The sequence below is a fragment of the Arachis ipaensis genome, chromosome B03 (genome assembly GCF_000816755.2).
Source record: "Arachis ipaensis cultivar K30076 chromosome B03, Araip1.1, whole genome shotgun sequence".
In the NCBI taxonomy this organism is placed as follows: domain Eukaryota; kingdom Viridiplantae; phylum Streptophyta; class Magnoliopsida; order Fabales; family Fabaceae; genus Arachis; species Arachis ipaensis.
The window spans coordinates 8187106-8201379 of NC_029787.2; the positions used below are offsets into that span (position 1 = coordinate 8187106).

Genomic DNA, 14274 nt, shown 5'->3' on the forward strand with positions numbered 1-14274 from the left:
GTCTCAAAGTTGTCCCTAACGTTTCAATCGTCCTATTTAAGTCCCTAACGTTTCAAAACTGACTCAATGTTGTCCTGCCGTTAGAGATCCGTTAACAGAATTGACGGCGGGACAAAATTGAGACAATTTTGAAACGTTAGGGATTTAAATAGGACGAAAATGTTGGGGACAAAAATGATACATAGAAATAAATTTTAATTGTATCCTTCAAAAATATCATTTTTTTACTATACATAGTATTCAATTATTTTTTAATTACATCTAAGTAAATTACACTTAATCATATTACTTTCATTTTAAATAAATTAATTTTTTTTATAATATTACTCTTAAATATTTTTAGTTATCATGAAATGTTTGTAGAATGACTAGTATATAAACTTACAGAAAAGAAAAAAATAATATATATACAATAAAATATAAATTATACCTTTTGTCTCTAATGTATCAAAATTCTTTAAAATTATAAAAAAAATAAATTTATTTAAAATGAAAGTAATGTGATTAAGTGTAATTTATTTAGATGTAATTAAAAAATAATTGAATACTATGTATAGTAAAACAAGTTAATATTATTGAAAGATAAAATTAAATTAAAATTTATTTTTTATGTATCGTTTTTGTCCCTAACGTTTTCGTCCTATTTAAGTCCCTAACGTTTCAAAATCGTCTCAATTTGGTCCCGCCGTCAATTCTGTTAACGGATCCCTAACGGCAGGACAACATTGAGTCAATTTTGAAACGTTAGGGACTTAAATAGGACGATTGAAACGTTAGGGACAACTTTGGGATTTACCCCAAACGTTGGGGACAAAAATGATACTTTACTCTACTATTAATTTCTAATTATTGTCATTGGTAATTTTGCAGCCGAATTTGTATATATTTCTATTACTTGTATATTTTTTTGTATATTTTATTTTTGTGCTGATTTGAAAATAATAGTTGATTTGACAAAAAATGAGTGGTTGATTCTAAAATTTTGTCAAGTAATGTTGTTGACATAGCATTAGTAAGAAGAGAAAGATGTCTTAAAAGTAATGTGGATAAACTTATCTATCTATTTTTATATATTAAGAATAGATATAAGTAAGTTAATCAAAAACATCTAAATTACAAGAACCATTTGAAAATGTAAAGCAAAAACCTCTACAAAAACTGAACCATTAAACAATAAGAACAGAGAATGCTTTATATTTTTGGGAGGTGTTAAAACTGTTACAACTTACAAAAAGTGTTTTTTTTTAAGTTAATTTTTTTTAAGTTTTTATGTATTTATGTATGAGTTTAATTTTGATGCACTGACAGTGTAAAACGTTTTACACAGTCGTGCAATCACATCCGTTTTTTTGGATGATCATTTATGAGATCAATGTGAAAGATAGTTATTTTTAGTGATGTAGTAGTTAAAAACATCTAAATTACATGAACCCATTTGTAAGTGTAAAGCAAGAGCCTCTAAACAAACTGAACCACTAAACAGTAAGAGAATGCTTTATATATTGTGGGAGGTGTTAAAAATGTTAAGTAGTGGGAGTTGGTCCAGGCACCAAAAAAGGCGGGAGACTTGGGGATTGGAGATGCAATGCTTCGAAACACAGCACTCTTGTTTAAATGGTGGTGGCGGTTTTCAAAGGAGGACTGCCCCTTGTGGAAAAAGATTATATGCTCATGTAACAATCTAAACGTTGGTGCAATGCTAGTTAATCAGCAGCTGCCGGAAAAAGGAGGGCCATGGAAAGACATCTGTCATTTGAATATTACAGAGCAGAGGATAAAGGACAAAATGATTACTGGCCTGGCAAGGGAGGTAGGGAATGGAAGGAGCACCCTGTTTTGGAAAGATAACTGGCTGCCAGGTGAGCCCCTAAAACTGACTTTTCTAAGACTCTTTTCTATTTCAAATAAGCAAGGTTCTATGATAGGGGATTGTGGATTTTGGGATGGGCTCGAGTGGATATGGAATTTCCAGTGGAGAAGAGAGTTATTCCAATGGGAGCTGGAGCTTGTCAACCAGCTCCATGAGAGGCTAAGGATGGTGAAGTTGGCAGATGGTCAAGAGGATCAGATAGTGTGGAAGTTTGATTGTAAAGGGGTATTTTCTACCAACTCTGTGGTGCAAGTCCTACAATCGGAGAGTCTGTCAACTGAGATTACGAGCTACAGTTTTACAAGTTCGGTTTGGAAAGGAGTGGTACCTCCAAGAATTGAGTTTTTTGGATGGTTTGTACTTGTGGGTAGAGTTAATACCAAGGAAAGGTTGAGTAGGTTAGGCGTTATTATGCCAACTGATAACATCTGTGTACTTTGTAACAAGGAGGTAGAATCGGTCAAGCATTTATTTCTTCTCTGTGAACTAACATGACAAGTGTGGTGCCGTTGGTTGCGGTCCTTTGGTGAAGTTTGGGCTGTACCTGGCACAATAAGAACACTGTTTGAGAGTTGGACTGGCTGGCATAAGTGAAAAAAAGAGCAGAAGAGGTGGCTGATTGGGTTCTTTGCAGTGATTTGGAACATTTGGATGGAACGTAATGCTAGGATCTTCAATAATAAGGAAGCAGGTGTTGACTTGGTAATAAGTAGGACAATTCTAAGTTACAATGAATGGACCGATAGTGATCCTTTTGGTTGTTGATGGCACTGCTGACATCAACAGAGATGTTATGTTTTTCCATTTAGTACTTATTATTTGGCTTGTTTGCTCCCCGTTACAGTGTTGAGCTTTCTATGTTCAAAAAAAATGTTAAGTAGTAGACAAAACGCAGATGCAACATTTTCATTCATTCATGAATTTAAGGATTGCGGGCTACATTAATTGCTCATCTTGAATTGCCAAAAACTTGTGCTTCTGATTGTGACGAGATGAAGAATTGGCTCTGTACATCATTGTTGGGTTAAATTGTTCCACATCTTCCTTTAATACCCAACGATAACCAACACTCTTCACTTCTACTACTTCTGGATAATCACTTTCGATGGCCAATTCAGGATAATATGTTCCTTCTTTTGAACCCGATTTAATATATTGGTGGGATAGAAACATTAGCAACATATGATCCAATTCAGTTGTGATCAAATCTTGCTTAAACCATATTGGAACATTGTAACGACCGGTCTCATAGCGACTTCGATGAAAACGACATTCTAAAAGAGATCCTGTCACTCGTCGAACAAATTGAGGTGAAGCATGATGTGCAACAAATGTTCCACAAACAGCAATGCCAATACAATTGTTGTCATCTAGAATGGGAGACGGATCCAGCCTTATTGAACTACCCGCATTCTGTTTGCTGAACCACCTTGGAATTTTAGTTCCTGGAACAACAGCTTGAATTCTGCATGTGGAGAAAGAGCATTGCAGGTTCACCTGCCACCGTAGAAATTAGGTACGATTAACAATATAAGTTCATAATATACATAGAAAGGAGGAATTGAAGTTGGTACCTGAATCATTCTTATCATCCATGAAATAACTGTCACACGACAACCTTCCGTGTCACTCAAATTTGGGCAGTTGAAAACATATATTCCTCCATAAGATACTCTTCTGATCGGCAAAAGTGTACTTGGCAACCACTTTAGATGCTTACAGTACTCCAAGTTCAACACCCTTAGCTTGGGAAGTTCCTTGATGCAATGAGGTAGCGCAACAATATTGTTTCCCCCGATATTTAAATATTCTAAACAATGTAACTGTCCAATAGCTTCAGGGATTTGAACTAGATTACAGAAACTTATGTCAAGAGATGTCAAAACTGGGAAACGAGACAAAGAAGGCACCAATGAACCAACTGAATTCGAACACCTTCTAGAAGATAAAAAATGGAGAGGCCTTGTAAGAGTTTTGCATATGGATGACGTCATGTGGCTTTGCACACTTTGACCTGAATTCAACTGCTCGCTCTGTCTTGGTTTCTCTAACAACTGATATCTAAATAATTTTGAACAGCCAGATAGATTTAAATTTTGAAGAGAATTAAGACGAAATATGCAATTGGGAATACTAACAAGGTTTTTGCAGTTTTCCAGATTCAAGAAACGAAGCTTTTCTAGAGAACCAATAGATGCATCAAGATGAACAAGTTTATCACATCCTGCAAGTTTTAGCTTCTTAAGATTTGAAGTCCGAGATAAGATGGGTATCTTTACAAGGCTTTTGCAGTTTTCCAGATTTAAGGAATGAAGCTTTTGTAGAGAACCAACAGATGGATGAAGGTGAACAAGTTTAACACATCCTTCAAGATTTAGTTCCTCAAGATTTGGGGCCTGAGATAAGTTTGGTATCTTTACAAGATTATGAGAATCACATAGTGCTATATGTGTCAAATTAGGTAGATCCTGCAACCAAAATAAATCCAATAAAAGAAAGCAATATTACTCTATCTAGTTAACTACCTTCCAACTCATTAATTTTTTGTCCTTTTTCACCTAATTGTTTTCATTACTTATACATTATTTTTGTTCCTATATATCATTTTTTTTCTCTTTCAACAATTTATACTCTTTTAATATATATGACCTAGTTGTAATAATAATATTGTTAAAAATAGATAGTATTTATGATTCATAAAATATAAAATTAAAAAATTAAATATTATTGTCAACTATTCAAACGTTACATTCCTACTTATATATTTTGTCGAATATTTTCATTTTTATGCTATAGTATATATTTAAATGTAACTTTTAAAAGACAAAAGAAATAATAAATAAAAGTAACTACTTAAAAAGAACAAAGACAAAAATGATATGAAATCAAATAAATAAATTTTAATTTAATATTTTTATTCAGAAAGTATGTATTCTTCCTTTCTAGTTCTTGAAAATAACCATTATTAGCAATTGGTGGTTTGCGGTTTTTGGGCGTTTTGTCATAGTAATGGTTTTTGAAATGGTTGAACTGGTTATAAATTATGGCTTTTGTTTTAAACAGATACAAATCTTCGTGAAAATCTTGACGGGAAAGGTCATCACCATGGAGGCAGAAATTAAAGTTCCAAAACGATTGTTAAGGCTAAAATTTAGGATAAAAAAGGAATCCTTCCTGACAAGCAAATACTTATTTAGTAGTTTTTTTCTGTATTAACATATAGAGAGATGTTTATATAGTAGCTTTTTTTATACTTATTTTGAGATTGCTTACTTCATAAATGAAATCTAAGTTTTGTTTACATGTGAATAATATTTTTTCTTATCATTACGCTTTTGATATACTTTTAGGATGATAAATAATGTTGTGTTCATTGATATCCTTATATGAATAACATTCATTATTAGTTCTTTTCCACTTCGATGTTTCATTTTATCTTTTCATATATTCAGATATTGCATATAAAACGTTAGTGTTTGATTAAGTAAACATTCTATCTCAAGAAATATAAAAACTATAAACGGCAATTATTAGTTTATTGTCAAAATATTAATTTATTTTCGTTTTATACAAAAACACTTTTTAAATTTTAGATAACATCTTATCTTTCATGTGTTTCTATAATGGTTAAATTAATTTTCTTTCACAAGAGTTATAAAAAAAATTATTTTTTTGTAGCATTTTAATTTTTTTTTTGTTAATTAAAAAATTTGTTAAATTATATAAATTCTATCATATATATAATTATATGATAGAATCCCGTATAAAAAAATTATTTGATAGAATCATGAAAAATTATTGTTGTATATGATCATATTTATTCTTAAATTTGATGGAAGTCTATAAATATCCATGTCTATTTTCAATATGCTCATAAAAAAAAATTATTAACTTGAATAAGGTTTTTCCGTGCACAGTATGGATTGCTAATTTGTTTATTAAAATTTTAATTTTAAAGAAATTTTTATGGGATGTTAATATTAAATTGTTTTGTTCACAACTTTTATTATACAATTATTAACTTTTATTAAATTGTTTTGTTCACAAATTTTATCTTATATATTTTTGAATTCTTTAATAAAATAAAATTATATATCTTTATTCTTATGATCCAATTTAATGTAAAAAGTCCATATTAAATACTTAATCTAACTGTATCTTAATATTAAATATTTTTCATTAAACTTATCATACGCACTTCACTATTTAAACTTAGAAAAAGGAGTGAGTGAGAAAAAGGAGTGAGTGAGAAGTTAAAACAAACCGGTAAAAAATTAAGGGAGAAGAAAAAACGTGGAATGTTGTGGAGAGAGAGTGGTGTTTATTTTCAGTAACCACTTTCATCTTCCCTTAACAATTTAGGATTTTGTTGAATGCATTCCCAAATCATAATAACCAACTACAATGGGCGAGGTCAGTTCAACACTCATTCTCTCTTTAATCTCTCTGTCTCTCTACCCCTTTAGTGTCACACTAATCTTGATAACTATAATCATGAAGTAGAAGAACAAGGATGCTTCCAATGATAACAAGAAGAAGAAGGAGAAGGAAGAAGATTTATAATTAGATTCTTATATTTTTTTTAATTGGTTCCTTCACTGTTTTTAATTTTGTAATTAAGTTCTTTTCGTATCAAAAACGTTAAAATGAACGGAATATTTTTTTTAAAGAATATTCTGTTGAGAAATATTCCGTTAATTCTAATATTTTTTTACATAGTTAAAGATTTAATTACAAAATTAAAAGTAATATAGTAACTCAATTGAAAAAAAAAAAAGGAAGTATAAGGATCTAATTATAAATTTGATAAAATTATAGATGTCAAAAAAATAATTTAATTATAAAATTAATACGAACAAAGACAAGGATATCTGCCATACCTTTGTTCCCTTCCAGAGTTCTTTGAATTTGCTAAAACGCAGGTTTAGTTGAACGAGTTTATTTGGCTGAAAGTTTGATGGCAAACATGTGAAAGGATAACTTTCCCAGTAAAGATATCCCAACTCATTAGAAAGAAAATGCAGGCATCCTGAGAAATTCAAATCTCTAAGTATAAGCAATTTCAGGTTACTCATTTGTGATAAAGCTTCAACTGGCAACTCTTCTCTGCTTTCACAAAATTCTTCTTGCCGACGCAGAACTATGGCTTCAAGGTTTTCTGCTATCTGAAATATTAGAGCTTTTAAGATTATTTAGATTCTAAATAAAAGTGGCAACCTACAACAATTTCAATAACTATATTACCTTGTTTTCTCGTAAGACATTGCTTAGATCCTTTTTATTCCATAACCTGCTCCACTTTCTTGGTTCGTGGGGTGATTTTTCTCGAACAATACTTCTACCTAACTCTCTCAATAGATCGTGCATAGTTATCCACGATGCTTGTCGAGTTATGAGTGATTTATCAATGAGAATTCTTATACCAATCTCAGGATGAAATCCTCGAATACGTAAAATATCTTTCACGTATTCTTCACTGTAATTTGATAAAAAACAAGCAATGTCAAGAAATATTTCCTTTTCCATATCGTCAAGTGCATCAAAACTGATTCGTAGCACATCCAGAATATCTTTTGTTGGCTTTTCTTTCAATCTAACCAATGCGCTACTCCACTCTGACACATTTCGTCCAAACAAATATGAGCCCAATACTCTGATTGCTAACGGATGTCCATTAGCATATCTTAATGCAGAATTTGTCAGGCTTTCATAATCTTTTGCAACTTGACTACATTTGAAAGCTTTTCTGCAAAACAACTGGAGAGCATTCTCATAATTTAAGAGCGGAACTTTGAAAACTTCATCCGCTCCATACTCTCTCAATATATGCTCATCTCTAGAAACTATGATTAATCTACTCCCTCTACCTAGCCTTTCCCGTTTTATAGCCAACTTCTCCAATTGAATCCCCTCATCAACATTATCAAGAACTATCAGAACCTTTCTATGCCGTAACCTAGTTTGAATCAGATTATTTGCCAATGAAAGATTGAATGTTGAAAAATTTTCTTCCATGAAAGCTTGACAAAGAAGTTGGTTTTGTACACCAACTGCACCATAACCTCCGTAAATTCTACTTACATCATCCACAAAACATGAAGCATCATATTGATGAGAGAATTTTTCATATAAAATGGTGGCAAGAGTTGACTTTCCTATGCCGCCCATTCCACAAATTCCTAAAACTCGAACATCATCCTCTGAGTCCAAAAGTAGAAGCTTTTCTAACTCTTGTAGAGGAGAATGCATCCCAACTATATCATCAGATAGATTTGATGATGGTTTGGGACTCACTATGCTTGTTACCATTTTCACAATATTTTCAATCTCAGCAGATTGTGACCTAAACATATCAATAAAAAAAAAAGAGAAAATCACAAAATAATCACTGATGACAACACAAGAAAATCTACATATCAATCAACCATAATCATTCAATAAAATCTTTGAAATGTCTTGATTTAGTTTTACGAGTGGTGATCAAATTAGTTCAGAAGAATAGATAGCAAAACATAGAAGGGGTAACTCACTTATCCTTGAGATCCCAGCCAGAGAGACTGGCTACTTGTGTTAGAGCTGCCCTCCATCTTCGCACTTGCTCCATCATCTCTGCATCTTCTTTGAATCTTTCTTCGTGTTCCTCAAAGGCTTTTTCGTAATTTCCACTTTGCTTTCTCACCTCAGATGGACTCACATCACAAAAAACAGGCAGAACACGCTGTCCCGGTATGTTCATGTAATCAGCTATCTTTGCCAGTTCTTGCAAGCACCATGTGGAAGAAGCATAGTTCATAGAGAAGACAACAATCAGAACCTGTGATCCTTCAATAGCTTCCAGAAGCCCTGCTGATATAGGTCCTCCTTTCTGGAGCCTAGTATCATCCCTGAAGGCAACCATGCCGTGTCTGCGGAGAGCAGCATAAAGATGATCGGTGAAATTGAAGCGAGTCTCCCCTCTAAAACTCACAAACACATCATATTTCCAATTCTTCTCAACAGACAAGGGGCTTTGGATTCTCATGCAATCCATTGTATGTGTGCAATGCAAATATGCAATTATAAGGAATAGTTTGAGTATTCAGGGAAGAGTGTATAAATATATAGTGGCTTCATAGTGAATTAGTCATTTGTGTGAAAATTGAACAGAATGAAAACACGTTGAACGGATGAAAAGGGAGACATACTTTTCGACGCACGTTTCTTCAATTATTGCTACTACATGTAAACCCGTAAAGAATTTGAGTTGTGCTTAGTGCTTACACAGTCACACACACTAAAGATTCCAAAATTCAAAAGTAAAATATAACAATATTTTTATTAAATATCTTTTTTTAATTTAAATATTTTACACGTCGTGTAATTATAATTATTTTTTTAAATGTATGTATAACAAGTAATTATTTTTATTAATGTCACATCATATAATTTGATGCAAGTATAAAAAGTTTATAATGAATCTTTAAATATAATTTCAAAAGAATGAATTTTTTTGACCATAATCATTTGTAAAGAAAGAAGAGACGCTTTCTAAACTACTATTTTAAACTGTTGCTACATTTTCTTAAAGATTTCTAAATTGCTATTCTCTTATCTGAATATTTTTCTTATTTTGATGACAAATTTTTTAGTTTATAATCGAACGAAAACCAAAAATCAAAAATAATTCTTATCGAAATAACAAATTTGCAAGTGGAGAGAATTTTTTGTGGAAACTTTTAAAGGAATCATATACTGATATACACGCAAATGATGTCTTTTCCCATAGACCAACCCACGTGAATCAAATATTAACAAGCATATCTGACTTCTTTTAAAGGAATCATATACTTTAAAGGAATCATTATTATTGCAAGCAGTCAAAGATGAGCAATGGATCATCACGTCACCAGAAAAAAAAATGGATCATCACATATTTTTTCACATGTTTTCTTTTATCATTTAATATTTTATTTCATACATTTTTTTTATTTTACTTCAAAAATATTCGATGAGAAATCCTTAGACACACAATTTAAAAAATTGAGAAAATTTATTTCCAAAAATTGTCTCTAATGATGTTTTAGTAATTTCAACCAATTTTTATTATAGCATGATACTTCAATTGTTAATTCTAAAATAAATTTAAATTTGAATTTTTATACTATTTTAGAGGATTATTTTTCATAACATATCTATTCATAGTCTGGTTTAATATTTTAGAGCCAGAAAACCCAATAAATAAAAATGTCCACTCAAAAAGGTATTTCTGCGAGCATATCTGACTTCTTTAAAGAAGTCCGACATTAACAAAGGAGTCTAGCTATACTTGTCCAAACAGGTAACTGTCTTCGAGATTTTCTTTTATTATCTCTATCTTCGCTAAAGAATAGATCATAACAAACTCCCAAGATAAAGGGAACAGATATCCATCAAAAAAGATGGAACTACTTCAACGAACGAAGGTAGTTATCAACTCTATTATAAATACATTAACGCCTCTCAGGTATACTCACGTTTTCCTTTACTAAAAACTTGCCTAAAATTCTTGCTAACTTAAGTATCGGAGTCTCTTGCAGGTACCATCCCCACCTCCTCACGAAAAACTCGGACAGCGGCACTTCAGCACTAACAAGTCGGACGTTGTCACTCAAAGGAATCTGGACCTCACATTCAGACCCAAATCAATGTTTCAGGTAACACTCAGAACAATATTATTTAACTATCTTAAAAGAAAGAAAAAAAGGGGAAATAATATTAGTATTACTATGTAGAGTAAAAATTGTTGAAAAATTATGCAAAATTTGCTATTAAACTAATGTGACAATATTTTTTATTTTAGAACACTAGTAGGTTAAAAATTGATAAACAGGTTCTTTTGTCCAAATATTTTCATTTGCCAAACATTTTCTTTATGGCAAATGATGCATGTCTGGTTTCTCGATCTTAGAGGTGTCTTAGTCCCATTTTCCTCTTATGACCGTCATTGATGGATGACTAACGAAATTGATGGAAAGATCTCATATGCATGACTCGTAGCTTCTTAGCATGTTCGGGACTTCGGTCTTCTCCACAACAACCACGAAAAATTTACAACATTGTTTACAAGAAAATGTGTTGACCATTGACTATCTACACTAATAAAAATTTAAATTAAATTTTTATTAAATTTTTATTTAATATAAAGATTCAATTACAAATTGTTAAACAATAAAAATATAATTAAAAATAGTAAAATTATAAGAAATACTAGAAAAACTAAACCGAATTATAATTGTGTACAAGTGAATGGCTACAGGATCCACTTGAATATTGAAAGCAGAGCAATATATAAATTGGTTGATTTTATGAGTAGTATTGTCAATCTAAAGAAGTATGTAAATTGTCTAAACCATGTAATCACACAGCAACCAATGCATGAACAAACGTTAAATTTCACCTAAGCACAAGTCAATAGTAATATTCAAATGGGTAATCTGTTGATCATAGTCAAAGAAAGCTTTAGGTAATAGTTTTCCTGTGTAGGTAAATTTAGTTGAAAAGTTTTGCAGTGAGTAGTTTATACTTTATTATGAACAAAACAAAACTTTCAAGTGGGACATACTTCTCAGTTTTAATTAGATATAAGTAGCTACGCGTTAACCATTGTTAACTTGCAATTTGACAATTGTTGCAGCTCTTTATATGCTAAACATTTTCTCTATTTGAAAGATACGTTTGGTTTATTGATCTTAGGGGCTTCGTCTCATTTTGCTTTAATGACTCTCTGCGATAGAGACTAACGAAGTTGATGAGTATTCGTAGCGAAGGATCTCATATACATGAATTGTAGCTTCGTAACATGTTCAGAATGCTATAAAATTTTGTACACAAGGCACTTAGAAATTTCTTTTACCACCAATTTTCTAAGTTAGATATCAAAGATGTAAATGCTAGAAATGGATTCATACTTAATAATAGTTTATACTTAATATTTACATGAAAGTGATGATTCTTTTATTGTTCTGTAATATTTCAATATAATTAAGGATATTACAAGTAAAATTTTTCATAAAATTATAAAGGAAAAATATAGGTAAACAATGAAAATACTAAATAATGTGAATAATGGATATATCGGATATTTAATCCATTAGGTGTGCGAATGGTTATTCTAATATTAAAATTTAGGTGGGTTTACGTGAGTAATTTGAAAGTATAGTGTGTTTTTACTTTATTGAGTCAATTTTAAAACACATTGTTCACATTGTTCACAAAAGCCATTATCTACCTAGCAAAGTCCAATTATAAAATATAAGTTAATGTCTCTTTTAATTTTTTATCTATTTATGTATTGGGAAAAATCAAATTTTATTCTTCTACCGTGTTAACCAATATCTTTAGGATATTTTTTTAGCTTAATTTTTATAATTATATGATGTGAATTGTGAAATGAATAAATTTTAATTGAATCTTCTAATTATTTTAAGACCAATATATTTTAAAATAGTTGAAAAAAGAGTATATATACCTATAGTCATAGAAGTAAGGACTTAATTGATTTATTTTTATGATATAGTAGTTTAATTAAAAACATTTAAATTACATGAACCCATTTGTAAATGTAAACTGTAAAGCAAGAGCCTCAATTAAAAAAACTGAACCATTAAACAGTATAAGAGAATGCTTTATATATTGTGAGAGGTGTTAAAAATGTTAACAGTGTAGACAAAATGCAGATGCAACATTTGCATTTATTCATGAATTTAAGGATTGCGGGCTACATTAATTGGTCATCTTGAATTGCCAAAACATTGTGGTTCTGATTGTGGTGAGATGAAGAATTGGCGGTGTACATCATTGTTGGGTTAAAATGTTGCACATCTTGCTTAAATACCCAACGGTAACCACAACTCTTCACTTCTACTACTTCTGGATAATTACTTTCGATGGCCAATTCAATACCATCAAGATAATATGCTCCTTCTTTTGAACCCCTTTTAACGATATATTGGTGGGATAGAAACATTAGCAACATATGATCCAATTCAGTTGTGATCAAATCTTGCTTAAACTGTATTGGAACAGGGCAACCAATGGGCCCAAGCGGATTACCACGAAAACGATAACGTAAAAGAGATCCTGTCTCTCGTCCAACAAATTGGGTTGAAGCATGATGTGCAACAAATGTTGCACAAGCAGCAATGCCAATCCAATTATTGTCATCCACAATGGGAGATGGATCCAGCCTCATTGAATTACCCGTATTCTGTTTGCTGAACCACCTTGGAATTTTAGTTCCTGGAACAACAGCTTCAATTATGCATCTGGGGAAAGTGCATTGCAGGTTCGCCTGCCACCGTAGAAATTAGGTATGTTTAACAATATAAGTTCATAATATACACAGAAAAAAGGGAATTGAAGTTGGTACCTGAATCATTCTTATCATCCATGAAATAACGGTCACACGACAACCTTCCGTGTCACTCAAATTCGAGCAGTTGAAAACATATATTCCTCCACGATATACTCTTCTGATCGGCAGAAGTGTACTTGGCAAGCACTTTAGATTCTTACAGTGCTCCAAATTCAGCACGCTTAGCTTGGGAAGTTCCTTGACGCAATATGGTAGCGTAACAATATTGTTTCCCCCTATATTTAAGCGTTCTAAACAATGTAACAGTCCAATAGCATCAGGGATTTCAACTAGATTACAGAAACTTATGTCAAGATATGTCAAAGTTGGGAAACGGGACAAAGAAGACACCGATAAACCAATTGAATTCAAACGCCTTTTGGAAGATAAAAAATGGAGAGGCCTTGTAAGAGTTTTGCATATGGATGATGTCATGTGGCTTTGCATCTGTCTTGGTTTCTCTAACAACTGATATCTAAATAATTTTGAACAGCCAGATAGATTTAAATTTTGAAGAGAATTAAGACCAAATATGCAATTGGGAATACTAACAAGATTTTTGCAGTTTTTCAAATTCAAGCAACGAAGCTTTTCTAGAGAACCAACGGATGCATCAAAGTGAACAACTTTATCGCATCCTGCAAGATTTAGCTCCTCAAGACTTGGAGTCGGAGATAAGAAGTAGGGTATCTTTACAAGGCTTTTGCAGTTGTTCAGATTTAAGGAATGAAGCTTTTGTAGAGAACCAACAGATGGATCAAGGTGAACAAGTTTAACACATCCTTCAAGATTTAGTTCCTCAAGATTTGGGGCCTGAGATAAGTTTGGTATCTTGACAAGATTCTTAGAATCACTTAGTACTATATGTGTCAATTTTGGTAGATCCTGCAACAACAACAACAACAACAACAAAAAATCCAATAAAAGAAAACCATATTATTATTATAACTAGTTAACCACTTTTCAACTCATTAAATTTTTTTTGTCCTTTTTGACCTAATTGTTTGCATTACTTACACATTATTTTGTCAAA

The 14274-nt window shown here is 31.7% G+C and overlaps 1 protein-coding gene across 2 annotated transcripts in view; it reads right to left on the reverse strand.

Annotated features, from left to right (window-relative positions):
* Positions 1501-14274, reverse strand: part of LOC107628790 (TMV resistance protein N) — a 24861-nt gene continuing 12087 nt past the window's right edge. The window contains exons 1-6 of one of the 2 annotated variants that reach the window (XM_016331391.2): positions 8401-9034; positions 7115-8213; positions 6751-7035; positions 3445-4338; positions 2743-3367; positions 1501-1522 (exon numbers count right to left, since the gene is read on the reverse strand). In XM_016331391.2, coding sequence (XP_016186877.1) covers positions 2807-3367; positions 3445-4338; positions 6751-7035; positions 7115-8213; positions 8401-8900 — 3339 coding nt within the window. In that variant the 5' untranslated portion in view covers positions 8901-9034 and the 3' untranslated portion in view covers positions 1501-1522; positions 2743-2806. Of the gene's footprint in view, positions 1523-2742; positions 3368-3444; positions 4339-6750; positions 7036-7114; positions 8214-8400; positions 9035-14274 lie in introns of those variants that run through there. The other variant, XM_021117998.1, reaches the window with a different exon arrangement.